At 39.2% G+C, this 18,764-nt stretch overlaps 1 protein-coding gene across 1 annotated transcript; it reads right to left on the reverse strand.

The window, feature by feature from the left end:
• Window positions 1-14,357: 14,357 nt before the first annotated feature.
• Window positions 14,358-17,797, reverse strand: LOC132047710 (F-box protein CPR1-like). Its single transcript, XM_059438716.1, has 3 exons — window positions 17,710-17,797; window positions 17,596-17,630; window positions 14,358-15,446 (listed from the first exon to the last, which is right to left on the reverse strand). The coding sequence occupies exons 1-3, from the start codon at window positions 17,795-17,797 to the stop codon at window positions 14,358-14,360; spliced, it is 1,212 nt and encodes a 403-aa protein (XP_059294699.1).
• Between the last annotated feature and the right edge of the window lie 967 nt (window positions 17,798-18,764).

Consider the following 18,764-nt stretch of genomic DNA (forward strand, 5'->3'; position numbering starts at 1 on the left):
CTAAATATGTGATGGGTTTCTGATCTAAATATGTGAGCAGGTGAGTTCGTGTTTTGACGAGAAAATTACAACAATGGTCCCTTATGTTTGAGACTAGGTTCACAATTATCGGTCGTTGGGTAGATAGTCAAAATTATCCCGGAATTATAATTTCGGGACTAATTTATCCCACTTTTTGAGATTATTTTATCCCATTAAAAGATGGGATAAAATAATCCCGGATATATCCCACCCTTAGGATAAGGCTTTATTTTATATCGTGTTTGGTAGGAGGTATTAAATTTATACCTCCTACCAAATACGGTATAAAAGTTTAGTGCTGAGATATCCCAGCCTATACCATGCACCAAACGACCCCTAAGTGTATAATTGACAATTTTAGTCCTTTTAGGTTTGTCACAAAGTTAATGCTTTTAGTCTCTGTCAAATATTTAACAATTATGTTCTTTAAATAGTGGGAAAAGAAAGTCCTATCGAATTCTAAAATATGCAACACAAAAACTATACTAGACATTAAAAAAAAAAAAAACAGAAATTACATTTGAAAAAGTTGCAGTAGACTCTGGAAATAAATAAAAAAAGAGTAGAAGGTATAAGAAATCATACTTCTAAATGTAAGTTCCCGCTAATTTGTTTTTCTTGTTATTTTTTATCAAATCTAACAAACAGGGCTTGGTAAATATTTTAATAAACAGAACGCGCGCGCTGCCTCAATATTTTAGGGGCATGGGGTGGTGGGTAATTATTTTGTATTTTAGGGGTATTTGGTGTTGTTTTCCCAATATGGTACGGAGAGTAAAAGGGTTAAATTTTGACAACTTAAAGGACTAAAATTATAATAAAATATATAGTTAAGGGACTATTTTGAACCAACCCTCAAACATAAAGGACCGTTTTTCTCATTTTCTCGTATTTAGTCACTAATATGAGGAAGATTAAGACATTACTAGTGAGATTTTTTGTTTATTGATTAAAAGTCCTGTAAATATGGGCGGTGCACGTGTTGAGTCTTTTTACAGAAGCATTAGCGGATAGTTGCGAGGAAATTGTCAAGAAAGGGATGTGTGAGGGTAAGAATGGAATTTTAGATGGATGACCAAGTCAAAATTTGAAAAGGGAGGACTAAAACAATGATTGTGTTGTGTCTGAGTATTGGGGGTGTGAAATCAACACTTTTGAAAATTTTGGACTGAAAAGTACAAATTCCACCCTCAATAATAAAAGCAGATGTCCTTTCTTGGGTCTCTTCCTTTTTTGTTTTCGTACTCACTAAGACAAGTTTTTTCGAGAAATATTTTGACTTGTTTTAGATATACAGTACAGAAGCAGTCGTCAACGACAGAAGATGTCACAACAAAAAACAATTAGAGGTGTGGATTATGGAACAACACAAGTGTTTTCCCAGATTTCAGTAACAATTAAATTTATAAGTGAAATATAGGATATATGGATGAATTTTAATCTATTTTGGTTGTATGAAATGTATATGGATTTGTTGCAATATATATTTATCTATGTGTGTGATTGCTGTGAGTAAATGTATTGAGATTGGTGATTTACGCCAAATATATATACTAGTTAATGTATTATGTTGAATAAATAAGTAAAGCTAAAGAAGAACACAGATCCGGACCAATATCAGAGAGAGAGAGCGCTTCAATATATTTGACTATTACAATGTTGAGATTTGAAAAAAAAAAAAAAAAAACTAACCCCAAAAAAGGAGAAAATGTCCTCTATTTATAGGTATGCCTTATGGTCCTTTAATGCAACACAAAAGCCCTTATGAACAGAGACGGATTCAGGATTTAAATCTTGTGGGTTCAATTTTAAGATTTTTAGTATCAAACCCTTTATATTTTAAAAGTTATGGGTTCATATTTACTATATATTACAATTGGAATAATTACTTACACATAAACTTATGCTCCGTGTCGAAAGTTAAGGGTTCAATTGAACCCCCACTTAATAGGCTAGATACGCCCCTGCTTATGAATAAAGAAATCCTAAAAAAGATAAGGTAGGACCGCACGCCCCCGACACCCATACGTTCGCCCGGTAAAATGGCAGAACGGTTTCTCGACGCGTGGCAACATCGCAACCGGTTAATCGGACCAACGGACACGTTGAGTTTGGATCGGCGTACCCGAACCAACGGACACGCGCTTCTCATCTCGGGTCAACTGCATCCGGTACGATAACCCGGTGTGAAGAAAAGGCCTAACATGCGCGTGCTCATTTGGACTTACCTTCGGTTTCGGACTCACTGGTCATACATTGACCCGGTTTTTACCGTATACGTATAGTCCCGACACTTTCGGATCGTAGTTTTACCGGAGTAAGGGAAGTGTATAAGTCCCAAAGCCCAGTGGTTCCATAAGCTCGTTCTTATCTTCAAATTTGGCAGGAACAGTTATGTCACGTCCTTCTGACATCGGCCACGTGTCTCGTCCCGAGTGGTCGACCTTGGGAACCGCGTTAACCCACGTCTCTTGATACCACATCTCATTAATTGTGGGACACGTGTCGCCGCTCAATTGGTTGTTCACTGTAACCGCTACAGTGGAACGCCTATATAAGGCCCAAAGTAGCTCCATTTTTTCACTTTCACTTTCATTTCACATTCTCTACTTCTTGCTTACCTGATTGTGAAGCCTCTTCATTTGCTTTGAATCTTCAAGTTTTTTTTTTTTTTTTTTTTTTTTTTGCATCTTTTAACTTTCTTCTATTCTCTTAATATTTCTTTTTTCATTATTTTGTTCTTGTCGTGAAACTTCCATCTGCTTCTTCTAATCCTCAAAATTTTCATACCCACTCTTTCACCTTAAAAATGTTTGCCAACACTGAATCTACTTCCCAAGACGTTTCTCGGTTTCTTCCCCGGGAGCCGAGCCTGTTTCAAAACCTAAAGGAAAAACACTTGTGGAGCCGACTGCTCTGGACATAATACCATCCAGACTTAATTACAGCCGCGAATTTGACGTCGAGAAACCATCTCTAGTCGCGGGTAGGGGTTTCGACGTAAGGCAATACCCTTCGTCTATTACGGAGGATCTCCTCCCTCGGGTTCGGGCCGATTGTGGATGGGATAAGCATCCGGTGCAAGTGTTCCCCCCCGGGCTCGACGAGTCCATTACCGATTACAGAGAATGTTTCCTATACGTTTACACGTATTCGTTCACGCTCAAATTCGATCCTCCAATTGATCCGGTTATTCTCGAGATGTGCCGGATGTACAATGTGACGTTGACCCAAATTGGGCCGATTATCTGGAGGATCGAGGCATGCCTCCGTCTACTAGACAATAACGCCAAAAGGGAATTCACGTTGGCGCACTTCATCCGGTTGTATTCTCCAAGAATCTTCCGAGGGGGTGTGATAAAGGTCGCCAAACGAGGTCGGAACCCAATTCTTTCCAAACTCGACGAGGATAGAGATCAAGGATGGTTGGAACGTTATGTCCGGGTAAGGACCGCAGACATTATTTTGGCTGATCACATGCCCTTTCCGAAAAAGTGGAACAACAGACGTAAGTTTCTCAGCTGTCTCCCCTCTATGATTATCTTTCTTCTATACTTTATCAAAATTTGCTCCCTTACACGTATATGTGAAAATTAATTAAATTTCTTTTCTTTTTTTTTAGCAGAGGCATGGATACCTTCAGCTGTCCGGAACCTTTCTGAGTGGGTTGGGGCAATCACTAGCCAACACCCTCATGTTGAACAGACATGGGGGGACCTGTCCCGTGGCCGGTGGGTTGTCAAAATCATGGTAATCTTCTCTTTGATTCGGTACTTATTGCATCCTACCATTTTTCTTTTTCTTTCTATAACTCTTTTGGTATTCAGGCCTGCCCAAAGGCTCGGTGGAGCCAAGACCCAAATCAACGGCCTAGCCTGCCGCACTGGCTCCTGAATTTGATACAACAGGGTGTTACACCTCGGAAATTTCCTCGTGCGTGTGTGATGAGTAAAATAATGAGGGACATAAGTGTATGATGTTTGCTAAGTCGGGGATGGCAAATTATGGAATTTTGGAAATAAGAAAGTTGCGAAAAAATTTTCAACCCAGTGGTCGTATATGGCACTATACGGCCCGTAAACTGGTTTACGGACCGTGTAGTGCAATCGTCTTTCAATCTTCCAAAAATCTCAAGTTCTGCCCAGCGTAATATGGTTAAATACGAAGAAACGGTTTACGACCGTGAACCGGGGTCGGCCATAGTCATCAGACAAAACTTTCTGTTTTTGAAAAGCTTAAACACGACCGCGAAGGACGGCCCGTAAAATGGAATACGGACCGTAAACTTCAATGGACGACCACTATTCATCCCGACGAGAATTCATTAAAGATCAGATTTTGGCTTTTAAAAAGGGACTCAACCTCATTTTTATGTCATTGGTCATTCATACAACATTCAAGAACCCTCTAGAAGCTCTCTAAACATTCATCCAAATCCAAGAGAATCAAAGGGGAGACTAAGATCAACACCATTAAATCCATGAAAGCAAGTGTAAGAACACACCAAGGGGTCATCTAAGTCAAGAAATTGCTAAGGAAGAGAAACTAGGGTTTGGTCCAAGTGAAGTATTTCAACTCGCACTTGTTCTACCACCATCCAAGGTAAGTTTCATGATCTTTTCAAGTTGTTTAAGGTATTGGAAGGTTAAGATACCCGAATTATAGAAAAGCATAGCAAATGGGTCATTCAAGAGTGAATAGTGTCATAATTGAAGGATAGTAGAATTGAATCATGAATGTTGGGGCGTTGTGATTATAAATATGTTATAAATGACATGTAGACTATGAGATATGTATGAAGTATGCGAAATTATGACGATGGGCCAAAAGCCATAAATGTGAGTAATTGGAGGAAATTGGTGGATTTTGCTAAATGTATAAGAATGATGAATGTTGGTTTCTATATTGCGATTATTGTTGTGAACGTTTGGGAGTTGAAACAGAATATGGGGAACCTAGTAGAAACAAAGGAAGTGCTGCCCAATTTTTCTAGAGATAGTGGTCCGTTCTTGAAATTTCTTAGCTAACGACGACATGAATTCTCTTGAAGGTATATGCAAGCGCATTAAAGGAAGAGCGAGCAAGCAATAAGGATAGTAAACATCAAAGGTATGTAAGGCCGCCCCTTTTCTTTCAAGGCATGATCCTTAGGCTATGGCTTCGTAAATATTTCTATGTGTCTCTCGTTTTCATAAGTTAAATGCTTACATCTCCAAGGCACAAATTCCTATTTCAGTAATCCATAGTTGTTTTTCAAATTTTGTATTCTTCAAACCAAAGATATACGATTTTTGTGAGCCTTCATGATAACGAAAATGAGCATGTTTTACGATAGAAATGGCAAAGCCAAAGTTGAGGATATATTCTATAATGATCAAGGTTATGATGATTTTTATGGCCAAAAGTCTCAAGTTATGAGCTCAATGTTTTACGAGAATGATTATATGCTCAAAGGTTCCGAATTCGTGATTTCAATGACGATATAAGAATATCAAGCTATCTATCGACCCCCCTTTTTAGTTCATTCAGTGATAATGACAATATTTTCTCTAAAATTCCAAAGACATACGGATTGACTTCTTACAAGATTATAGCCCTGTTTTACCTTCCCTTAAAAGAGTTATCGTTCATAATTGTAGCGTTCATTGATAGTCCCACCTTACTATGATTGTTCTTTCAAGGTGAGGCGTGATGACCATGATGAATCCATAACATAGTCGGGGGCTACGACCTTACGTCCCTCCGATAGAACTATAGTTTTTCCCTCGGGCTCTTGTGCATGCTATGTATATTATATATGTATATGAGATGAAAAATGTTTTCAGGGGAAATGGGGAAAGGTGAGGCGTTATAGACAAAAGCATAGCTACTCGATGACCGGCATATCATGTTATGTTTTCATATCCGGACGCGGGATACCCGGACGCGGGCTAGATGGGTGATGGATCGGGCCGTACGTTCCGCGGCATAGTTTTTATATATACATATATATGATGACAGATGGATCGGGCTACACGTTCCGTAGCAACATATGATATGATGTTCATGAGTATGCATGCATGAATCCGCCTCAAGAGGCAAGCAGTACTGGTTATTCACTGTGTCATGTTATTCTCTTATCACCTCTTATTTTATTGATGTATGCCTTACATGCTCGGTACATTATTAAATACCGACGTCCTTTTCCTGGGCGACGTGTTCATGCCCATGGTGAACAGGAGGCGGTCCCACTCGGTAGAAGCCACCGGCCCGGTCCGAGGAGCACTCCATCTTCGGAGGTGCTATTTGGTTGATCCATTTTGTGTATATTGTATATGTCATCCGAAGAGAGGCTCGTAGGTACTAGAAGTGGGTTGTGGTTCCATGATGTAGGCAAGTGTGTATGTTTATAAGTATTTTGAAACGAGATTACGTATTACGAAAGATAATGTTTCTAACGAAAAGCGATCTTCTATCTAATATTCGGATAAAGACGAATGTTTGTTAATGGAGTTAAGAAAGGGTTAGTACGAGCGGTGCTCGGCGGTTAACCCCGGGCACCCGTCGCGACCCCTAGTCGGGTCGTGACACAGGGTCATCCCGGCTCATTGCTATAGCCGGAAAGAGACAGAGAAAGCCCTCGACCAAAAGGAAGAAACAAAAGAAGAGGTCGAGGAGCGTTGTTCGGACCCTGAGGGATGAATCAGAGTCCGACATTCTTATTCGAAGGGTTGGTGAGGGCCCCTTCGTCGCCTCTGTTCCGGAGGAGGAAACTACCATTCCGCCCTCACCTACAACTGAGGAAGGAACTTCCATTCCGACCTTGCACACAGGTGGGGAAGATGATGTTCTTTTTACGATTCCACTGAGGTCCATTGAATTTATCGATATTTCAGGTGATGGTTCGCTCGAAATAAAGATGAAGGTCTGGCCAGTCTTCGGATACTGAGGCTGATCAAAGCCCTGAATCAGCTCCAGCTCCGGACAACGAGGCTACAATGGTGACCAGCCCACTGCCCGGTGGTGATCAAGCTGCTACATCCGAGGCACTGCTTCTCGCCGAGGCCGCCGAGCGCTTAGCGCTTCTCTTAGTCCTGCACCGAGGTCCGATAACCTGGACGACATGTTCTCGGATATACCTTCTGCAACCGGGGAAGCAGTTGGGTTCGGACACATTTCTATTCCTCGAGCCACGAGGGCAACCAGTCGGTCCACCGAAACGGGCGCAAGGGATTCCCTTGTAGGTATCTTCCCGGCCCCAGTGTGGAACCGAGAAGGTCGAGGTTGGCCGTGATCACCGTCCCCGAGGATTGTAGCTTTTTGTCCCATGCAGGAGGAGTAACAAGTTATCTGAGGCCTCTTATTTCAGACTCGGAAAAGAGAAAGATGGCCGGGGTCCCTTGGTAGTGCCTTATTAACGAAGGCATGCATGCAGGCAACGGGGTAAGCTTTATACTCATCTTTCCGTAATATTGATGTGATTTTCAACTCTCGTTTATCCAATTTCTTAACTCGATTTGTTTATTCTTCTGTAGAGTGTTGTGCTCGTTAATGAGGGCTTTGTCCGTTCTCAACACGAGGTTGACGACTTAAAGGGCTAGCTGGATGCCCAGGGCTGAGAAATGGAGAAGTTTAAACTCCTCCTGTAGGAAAAAGAAGATCAGCTAAGCCGGGCCGTGGCTCTACCCAACCTTTAATCCGAGCTCGAAGCGGCAAAGGCTGAAAACCTTCATTTGAAGGACGAGTTGGCCGATATGGTTGAAAAGAACTGGCTCTTTGAGGCGGATAATGCCGGTATTAACCAAGACAATGCCCGTTTTATTACGAGGCTTGGTGAACTTAAGGCCACTATTTCCCAACTTCGAAGCGAACTTGACTCGGTCAAGGTCGATGCCGTGAGGATAGCAGAAAGGCATCATCAGCTTGAATCTGAGAGTGCTAATGACAAAGAGAGGTTGAGGGTGGTCGAACAGAAAGCCGAGGCTCGAGCCCGGATTAGTGACGAGCTCAAAAGCAAGCTCAATGAGGCTGCATAGGCCAATGATGTGCTTCAGGCTGAGCTTGAGTCGGCTAATCAAATTCAAATAGTTCTTCTCGAAGAGAGATCCAAACTAGAGGCAAAATTGAAAAACGCCGAGGCCGACCTAGAAGAGTCCCTTAAAGACACGGAGACTGCCGAGGCTCGTTCTACGATTCTGATCGAGTATGAGCGGTGAAAATCCCGGAGGGTTACCCTCGAGTAGGTTGAAAAGGGGTTAGGGGACCTCCAGGCCCGGATACTTGAAGCCAAAGAAATTGAGGAGAGGGCCAAGAAAGCTCTCGATGGTGAGTTCTGAAGATTCCAAGCAAACGGTCTTTGAGAACTCCGGTTCCAACCATACCGGGTAGATCAGGGCCTGTACAAGCCTTTGTTTTATTTTTATTTTTGTTTTTGTTTTTGACTTGTGTGAGAAGTCCAAATGTAAAGACTTAGTTTTGATATATGAAATGCGTATTTCCCTTTTGGCTGTTGTTTTCTTCATTCTCTCATCCGAATGCATGATATGACATTTGCCTTAATCATTTATTCGGTAATGAATAATCAAAGGTTCGGAGCCACCTCTTTTGTCCAAATTATACCTATCTTAACTCAAGTATTGGCTTTTTCTTCGTTCGGTGCGTTTTTGACTGAGGATTTTATCGAGTGATTTGCCCGCGGGGCTTATTTATGCTACGTGAATTCAGATGTCTCCGAATCACGTTGGACATTTTAGGTCGAGGTTTTTTAAATTGTTTGAACCTTTTCCGACCGTTTACTTGCAATAGATTAGGTTCAGATATCTGAATCCTTGCCTTTTGTCAAATTTTGAGACCGCAGTCCTCATTCGAGGGTGTTAAAAGATTTTGGCTCGGTTTAACGTGACCTTGTTACCTTTGTCAAATTTCGACGATAATCCCCGGTATAGGGTATTTAATAAAAAGACATGTCCGAGACGTATTTTTCATAACGCTTCTTTATATTGCAAGTATTTGCATGTACATAATATAAGGATTTCATTCGTTTCCTTCTGTTTTTGTTATAGCAAATATTAAGTGAACACGATTCATTTTTTATCGTTTGGTCCTTACATCTAAACCTAACACAGAAGGTTCGGGTTTACGCAAAAATGAGAAATATAAAATTTCGAGGACTTTTCCAGGGTAGCACTTAACAGTGTTTCTTCATCTGCTTTAGTGAGTTGAACTCATTCTACCTTTCCGGGATAGGCCTCGATGTGTATATGTGATGTCTAGTATTTATCAGAGCTGGCATGATCGGGTAAACACTTTTAAGTCCCCACTCGAGGGCGAGCCTCGTTTCAGTCTTGCCTTGTTTTCATAAAGTAACACGTTGCACTCGTTGCCTCGTTAAAAACCGTATCGAGAAAACCCACTTTCGGATATAACCGTACTAAGGAAAAGAGTGCAACACGTGTTTTTAAACCTAACTTCATTCGATACTACTTCTGCAAAAAAAGGTAAGTTAATAAAAGATTATCACAAGGGAAGGCATCCATATCTTAGCAATAGTATTTCTTCAAATGAGCCACATTCTAGTTATTACGCAACCGTTATCCGTCCATAGATTCCAGTTGGTACGATCCTTTCCGTTACCCGGTTATCTTGTACGGCCTTCCTGATTCGGACCCAACTTCCCGTCATTGGGATTCTTGGTGTTCAAAGTGACTTTCCGAAGTATCAAGTCCCCGACAGGAAATGCTTATAGAAGATTGGCCCTCGGTTGTAGTACCTCTCCGTTCTTTGTTTTGAGTGCTAAACGGGACCCAGCGCATTTTCGCGTAGTTAGTCCGCCGAGTCAAGTTTATGGCCATAGCCTCCTCGTTTGACCGCCGGTGACGTATTTGAACCGGAGGCTCGGTTCGCCAACTTCTACGGGAATTAAAGCTTCGGCCCCATAGACCAACGAGAAAGGTGTTTCTCCCGTACTTGATTTTGACGTAGTTCTATAAGCCCATAATACCTCCGATAACACTTCCCTCCATTTATGTTTCGATGTTTCAAGTCTTTTCTTTAGATTTTGAATTATTGTTTTGTTCATGGATTCCGCTTGTCCGTTTGCACTCGGGTGATATGGATTCGATACAATATTCTTGATCTTCAACCCTTCGAGGAAATTATTGACCTTGCTGCCAACGAATTGAGGGTTGATATCACAATTTATTTCGGTCGGGATGCCGAAACGACAGATAATATGGTCCCATATGAAGTCAATAACCTCATTTTCTCTAATCTTTTCGAAGGCCAGTAGCTTGACCCGTTTCGAGAAATAGTCGGTCATAAACAAAATGAAACGAGCTTGACACGGTGCTCATGGCAAAGGACCAATGATGTCCGTTCCCCACTTCATGACGGCCGAGGTGATAACACGGTCTGATAACTCCTGGGTTGATGAATCATCGGGGGCATGCCTTTAACACCCGTTGCATTTTCGAATAAAATTCTTCGCGTCGTATCACTCCATCATTTCCGATAATAGCAGGCTCGATAATTTTTGAACCAGAGCATCTGCATCGAGTGATTCTGGCAGTACCCCTCGTGGACCTCTTTCATCACATAATGTCTGTTTCTCGGGACCCAAACACTTTTCGAGAGGTCCGAAGAAAAGACCGTCGTACGATTGTTGTCGATTAGCGAGAACCGGTGCTTTAGTCGGAGTTCTTTTGGGTCGCTCGGAGCTTCTAAATCTTGCAAGTAGTCGATGTATGCATTCGTCAATCCTAAGTTAGACCCGTTGTGTTTATCTCGGCTTTGGCCATTTTCTCTTGCGAATTCATCAATTGCACTACGATCGGGGTTGATTTCCTCACTTCGATTGAAGAGCCCAAATTGGCCAATGCATTGGCTTCATTATTCTGCTCCCTGGGTACATATTGAATGTACCTCTTTGAATCCGGCCCTTCCAGAATCGGCGGAGCTCCGGGGATCTGATCCACCTGAGAGTTATACGTTTCCACCCTCTTCTCCATTGAATCTACACGTTTTGTCAAGGTCTCGAGCATCTTGAACTTCGGTGGATGATCCGGCTCCCGATCCATTACTCTTGACTCTCGTGTTTCATCCTCCTTGGTTCGGTGACCCTTTTACGGGGTGCCTTGTCGTTTTTGCTCTGGTGAGCTATGGAATCCCATTCGGCTATGACGGTCCCTATTCCTGTAACATTTCAAATATTAAACGTAATTTAATCTCATCCGGAGTATCCGGTGTTTTCCGGCCTTGAGCCCGAGATAAAGTAATTGAGTTATGAGTATTCAAGGGATCAGTGGCCGGAAAGGTGGCATTCTCCTGATTTACGGTATTCTACCGATTGAGTCCTTCTCTCGAATCAACAGAGTTTGGGTCGATTGGATCGGCTGGTAGGTTTCGTAACTCACTGTTCTCGTTTTCAGCCACAATTTCGTTGTTGTTGACATGACCGGATTGTCCCATTGCTTGCCATTTTGTGCTTTTTTGCGAAAATTAGCGATTCCTTAATCAATTAGTCAAAGAAGTAGAAGCAAAAAGATTAAAAACTACTACTATCCTAGCCCTACGGTGGGCGCAAAGCTATTTTCCGGATTCGGTAGAGTTAAATTTGTTAGTGAGGTATAGGATATGTGGATGAATTTTAATCTATTTTGGTTGGTATGAAATGTATATGAATTTGTTGCAATATATATTTACCCATGTGTGTGATTCTTTGTGAGTAAATGTATTGAGATTGGTGATTTACGCCAAATATATATACTAGGTAATGTATTATGTTGAACAAATAAGTAAAGCTAAAGAAGAACACAAATCCGGACTAATATCAGAGAGAGAGAGAGAGAGAGAGCGCTTCAATATATTTGACTATTACAATGTTCAGATCTGAAAAAAAAAAAAAAAAAGCTAACCCCAAAAAGGAGGAGAATGTCCTCTATTTATAGGTAATGTCCTCTATTTATAGGTATGCCTTATAGGCCTTTAATGCAACACAAAAGCCCTTATGAGTAAAGAAACTCTAAAAAAGATAAGGTAGGACCATACGGGTGTAGCTAGTACAAAATGGCAGAACGATTTCCTGACGCGTGGCAACATCGCAACTGGTTAACTGGACCAACGAGCACATTGAGTTTGGATCGCCGTACTCGGACCAACGGATACGCTTTTCTCGTCTCCAGTTAACTGCATCCAGTACGATGTCCCGGTGTGAAGAAAAGGCCGAATATGCTCGTGCTCATTTGGACTTACCCTCGGCTCCGGACTCACCGGTCATACATTGATCCGGTTTTTACCGTATACAACAAGGCTTCCAAATACGTTCATCACGCTGCAAATTTTGCTAGGTATATGCAAACAGGGGCGGAGCTACCTTTGCCTGACATCGAAAAATTACATTGCATAGATATATGAAATTTTGGTTTTGTATGCATATATACTAGTCTTTGAAACTCCTTGACACAAGCTGAAGGCTTAGTGCAATGATTAAGGGATTGCAAATGTTCCCTAACATCGCGTGTTTGATCCTGGGTAGCAACATATTTATAATTTTTGACAACCAATAATATGAATTATGGTTCCGCCATTGTATACAAAGAAGTCAATATACGTGAAATTTTTGCACCATATTTTGCTTTCAACGCCAATTGCAGCAACCAATACTATGATGCAAGACGTTTGCTCGACATAGACTAAGGTGAAAAACATATTTGCGTTCCCTTTCCTCAGACATCCTTTCCTTTAGTATTTCTTGAAATAATTCATCTTTGTAAATGTGAAGATGATTAGAAAATTCTTCTCTAATTTACTGCATTGACGCTTCTATTAAGTATGATCATTGTCTTTTATCATCATAAATCTTTGGTGCAGCTTTGCTCGGCATGGTTAAGCTATATTGGGGCCAGACTGTCTGATAAAAATGCACAATGCACATCTGATCTACCAACACGTGGCAGCTGTTTTGCTTTATCATCATACTTGTCTTTCTAGGAATGATAGGAGATAGCAGGAAACACATAAAATTTATTAATATCTTATTGTAATTTACCAGTCAAAACTTATTCTCCCGAGTACTTTTTATCTTACAAAATAAAGGGTATGAGAAGATCTTTCAATAATTTCATAAAAGTTTCCTTGCACTGCTTTCTATAGCAACGCACCCTTACTGAAATGCCAAAAGGATCTAAGTAGAAGCACAAAATAAAAATGAGCCGGTGGGCCGCGCGTAGCACAGGCAATTTCGACTAGTATATACTCCCTCTGCTTCATTTGTGTGAACTCAGTTGACGAGGCAAGGAGTTTAAGAAAGAAGAAAAGGTTTTTAAACTTGTGGTGTTAAATGAGTCACATATATTTTGTGCGGTTATAAACCATCGCATAAGAGTAAATTGTTTACAAATATAGAAAGAGGTCATTCTTTTTTGCACGGACCAATAAGAAAATAAGTTCACATGAATTGAAATGGAGGAGTATATAGAATTGTCATCATGTTTGGGCAACAGTTTTTGGAACTTTTGATATGCTTTAGAGACTCCAACCTGGACTTTCATTTGAATTATATTAGCAAAGATCCATCAAATGAGCAAACATGCAATCTTTTGCTGGATATTGAAGTTTAACAATAAACTTCTATATCCAGCAAAAGATATACTAATATATCACTTAACTACTGTGAAGGCAACACAATAAAATTTACCTTTCAACGTTAAAATTTATATCGCTCTATTTTGGAAGTTCAATAGGTTCTGCAAAAGAAAAGCCTCCTAAAATCACACACGTCTACTTATAAGACTTCTATAATCACAACCACTATTGTTATGCTGAAACTTTATCCACGCACGACGGTACCCAAAATTGCCATAAGAACTATGGTGTTGTTTCTAGTGCCACAACCAAAACCGCTTCCCAACTAAGCACCACAACTTTTAACTCTTCCATAGATACTTAATTCTTCATTAAAAAGATTGTCTTGATTCTGTACATCCTTAGTCCTCCACAACATTTTCAATTGAACTTAAGAGACTTATATTTTGCTAGAACATAATTCTTTCAACTTTTGTATATTAGTTCATGCATGTGTCAGTTCAAACATATTAAGAAAATGCAATTTCGATCGTTAGTACTAGTACATCAAGTGTTTAATTTTACCTCACTCAACAATACAGCTTCTTAACTCAAAGACATGAAATGAAATAAGCAAGTCAACGGCTTTGGTAAATACCTTTTAGAACCAAAAAAACTAGCAAGCAACAGATAAATTTATAAAGTGTAAGAGGTTGATTTTGTAAAAGAAAAAACGTGTCTCAATAAATAAATACTTGAAAAAAGAAAAACGTGTCTCGATCGTACACAAGCAAATACTACATAAGTAATTTTGGAGAGATCAAGCTTTCCGTTATAACGAATCCATCCTCAGCGATGTCAAATCGAGGCCATGATCCAAATGGTCCTTTAGATGTCATAAATACTATCCGACCTTTCGCATCTACGCAACGGAGTAGAACCTCACCATTTGTAAACCTATATTTAGGTGTGGCTAAAGAAATCCCATTATCTTGTATAGTAATCAATTCAGTCCATGATTCCTTGACACCATAGTCCTTCATTAGCCATGACTTAAAAGTGTACTGCCTCTCAGTATCAGTATCAGCAGAATAAACACAAAGCATTCCTTCCAATACCGAAACGTCAAACTCATTGTGCCTCTGTACCAAACACATCCGCTCCGGCAATGGTATTTCTCCGTACACCTCATTTGAAATACTAAATGAAATCATAGAATAATTTCGTGAATAACCGAGCCAATGAAATGCTCCATGTACAAATGCCAAAGAACTCCTAGCATTCACCACATAGCTAATGCCACTAGGATGTTCATCAATTTTACTCCAGGAGCCATTTTTTAGTGAGAGAATTTCATTAGGTACTCCACAATTATGATTTCTGTCCATATCAATCTTAAGGATCTTGTAGTCATCAGTAGTTGAGTCATATCCCAGTCCGCATATAAAGTCTTCCTTCGGTGGAAATTCTGGACGGGGAAGTACTACTGATTCTCTTGTGAAGGGGTTCCATAGCAAACATATGAGATCATGATAACTACCAACAGTGATAAGAGACAAGCCATCGAAACAACAAAAGATTACGAAGAACCATGGTTTAAAGTCTGAAGGGCAATCAAGCTTTTGTACATCCTCAACCAGTTCAATAGATGGTAAAGAAGCATGATAGCAGGAAACCATACCACCCTTAGGCTTCTCTTGGCAAATAAGAAATCTCTGGGAATTTTGATTATTCTTGCCATGACTGAGATGCATCCTCGTAAAGTAAGGCTCGGAGATTAATTTCTTCCAAGGTTTTGAAACACATTTGAATCGAAGAAGAGACTGCACGGGTAACCTGCTAAGGATGTCCATAATTATTTCCTCTTGGAAGGGAATGCCCATTTCCTAGACAAGGAAAGTAAAGACGTTTATTTTTTCAAAAATGCAAGATCAAATATGAAAAATGAAAAATACATAGAGAGGAAAAGGTTTTCTAGTACAACCTGTACACCTTACCTTCATGTGGTCGAGAAGACCGGCCAAGACCAACGACTGCTATGCCTGTTGTTTCAAAGAAGGAATACTTGTGGAAAGTAGAGTTTTGCTTTGATCTAGTGATTGTACTTTATTAGTACGTACTACTATTATTTATAAGTTAGTCGAAGGACAAAAAGAATCCAGAGTCCTGGTAGAACTAAAGTTTGATTCCTAAAGTGGTTATTTCTTTAGTCCACATCCTAAAAGGAGCCAAAGCAAGTTTGTTCTATTCCGAAAAGGACAGATACTTCCCTTTTTATTCCTTTAGTGATTTCAATGTTCTTCATAAACACATAAGTAATCGTTTATCCCATTAAGACCTAGAAAATTATAATTCAGTATATTTCACGTCAGCCATTCCTTAGTTAAATAGTGAAGAAAAATATAATTTCTCTAAAGAATTCAAATATCGGATGATGTCAACTAAGAGTTAAGAAAAGATACACCTGGAAATTTCTTGATCTCTTCCATCTACTATTTACTAACAAATACTCCCTCCGGATCAACAAGAGTGTCATCTCTATCAAAAAATGATCTCATAATTGACATTCGGACCTATGTCTAGATTAATAAAGTCAAGAATCAGACAATAAGATGTTCCTTCACCTAATGAATAGTGTCGTCTCTATCAAAGAGTTAATCTCAATAGCCTGCTTGACTTAGATAACCCATTCTTTTTAATTCCCTTCTCCAATTTTTTAGTTCATTTTATGATGTTCTAGGATATATTCTTTCATATATTTCAAGTTTCCACCAAGAAGTTGCAAAATCATCCATCCCTTGCGCCCACTACTTATCGGACGGATAATTAAGCTTAACAATTCGGTTTATCGGTTATCGGCTTTTAAATATACTAATACGCTAGTCAACCAATAAGATATCGGTTGATTCGGTATCGGATTAGCAATTATCAGGCGGTTATTGGGCGGTGTATTGGCTAAATTATATAACAACTATCACTTTAACTAATTCAGTTTAGTTGTTAATTAGATAAGTTAGTTGAGAAGCTGTTAGCGTGATTAGCAAGTTAGTTCGCCAAGTAAGATTGTATCTAAAGAAGAAAAATTGCAATATAGAAAATATCCCTCCCTTATTCTACATATCTATTTTACCACCACTGATGATGATGAAGCTTCAAATCTCTCACAACAGATTGCAATGTAGAAGTATTCCGACAATTACGAAGGCATCCATTAAACTGTTGGGGCTTTAGCTTTATTGTTAAAGGGTTTACAAATTATAATACATATTTTATATACTTCGGGGTAAAATTGTAAATATGATAATTCTTAATGGGTAACGGTTTACCCGATAAGGAAATTAAGTAATACGCCCCCGCACCGATAAACCGTTAACTACAAAATTTCAATCCGCTAGCCAACCGTTAATTCAATAACCAAATACCAATAAGCCAATAAACCAACTTTGCGGTTGGATTATCGGTAATGGTTCGGATTTGAATAGCCCTAAATTCCCTTGTGCAGAGATAAAACTCAAGGCGTTGTATCCCAAAACTTGAAATGCTAATACTGGGACAAACTGGGGCGGATTTAGGGCAGGCCGAGGGTGTTTGGCAAAAAATTACAGTGTATACATAGGGTAGATTTTCTATGTTTATGTATATAAGTTAACTTTTAAATACTCTGAATAAATGCAAAAGGTTAGCTCAAGCGATTCAGGGTGTTCAAAATTAGGTTTGATTCCCGTTGACAAAATTATTTTTTATATTTAGCTTTTATTAGTTTTCAAACCCCTGAGTGAAAATACTGGATCAGCCACTGGGGACAAAAGGGGGAAGTCATTAGTTGAAGTTGACAATCTAAAACTATGTCTTATCAAAACTAGAAGTTTCTGAGCCGGAAATTTCTCAAGTAAATACAAAGTTAATGTGAGAGAGCATAACACAAAATCATACTACACAAGAGTAATTCCGCTCAGGAAAAACCAACGAGAAAGAAGGAAACTATTTTGTTGGTTCAATGATATGATTGACAATGTGAATAATTATAATACTCACCCGATCAACATCCATCTGCTTCACAACTCTCTTCCCTGCAATTAAAAATTGTGGTTAGAGACCATAAAACACAAACAAAAATTACATCTTTCCCGTCCAGAAAGAAACAGATACCTTTGCCAATTTGATTCTTCTTAATATTTTTGATTTGAATGCCATTATTGGGTGCTAGCTTTGGATTCAGTCCCTCTCCCTCTTCCATTCTTCTTCTTTTTTCTGACGTGCTATAACTCATCATCTCTCTGTCTCAACTATTATTTGCCATCTATAAATAAACAAACTTAGGGCACCAATCCTCTTTCAATTAGGAGGGACCCGTTTGGCCATCATAAAACTTTCACTTTTTTCCCGGAATTATTTGCTTTATTTGAAGGCTTAATGCATATATGGCCTAAACTTATCCTTTTTTTCTATTTTAATATTTTAACTTAATGTTGTTTTTATTGAACCTCTAAACTCATCCCATTATGTTTATCAAATTCCCTAAATCTGATTTTTATTAGAAGTAGAAATTAAGTTAGGGAAATGAAGGTGGAGTAATATTTTAGACATGTGGTAAGCTATCCTTTAGGTCATGGATGTATCGGTTTCTGATGGTTCCACTCTTTCACTACTAGCTTAATTAAGAGCTAATCTTTTTTCTCCCTCTCAATTTATGCTAATCTTAGCTAAAAGATGGCATAATTATATTAGAATATATATTAGCATGTTCTTCATTGAAGATGAAATACTATGTAAGTAGGATTGTGTTTAATAAACACACTTAAGGACGAGTTTAGGGGTTAAATAGGAACAACTCTTAATTAAGGTGTCAAAATGAAAAAAAAGGGACAAGTTTAGAGAGTCGCATATGCGTTAAGCCTTATTTGAAATTGAAAAAAAACACATAAAACCTTGTTTTCACCTTTTTTTAACTCACAATACATTCAAATAACCAATTATTCTTTATAAAAACTATAATCAAACACAACTTCAACTTCAAATTCTCAAATAAAGTGAAAAATATTTGGTTTTTCATGGCCAAACGCCTACTAGATCTGTTCACATAAAACCCAAAAACCCAACCAAATCAGAAATCGAATCAAATCAATGAAAAAAATAGACACTTCTATTTAAAAATTAATTGAAAAATCGAACCAACCTAACTATATAAGTAACTATTTAATTAT

The sequence above is a fragment of the Lycium ferocissimum genome, chromosome 2 (assembly GCF_029784015.1).
Source record: "Lycium ferocissimum isolate CSIRO_LF1 chromosome 2, AGI_CSIRO_Lferr_CH_V1, whole genome shotgun sequence".
Taxonomy (NCBI): domain Eukaryota; kingdom Viridiplantae; phylum Streptophyta; class Magnoliopsida; order Solanales; family Solanaceae; genus Lycium; species Lycium ferocissimum.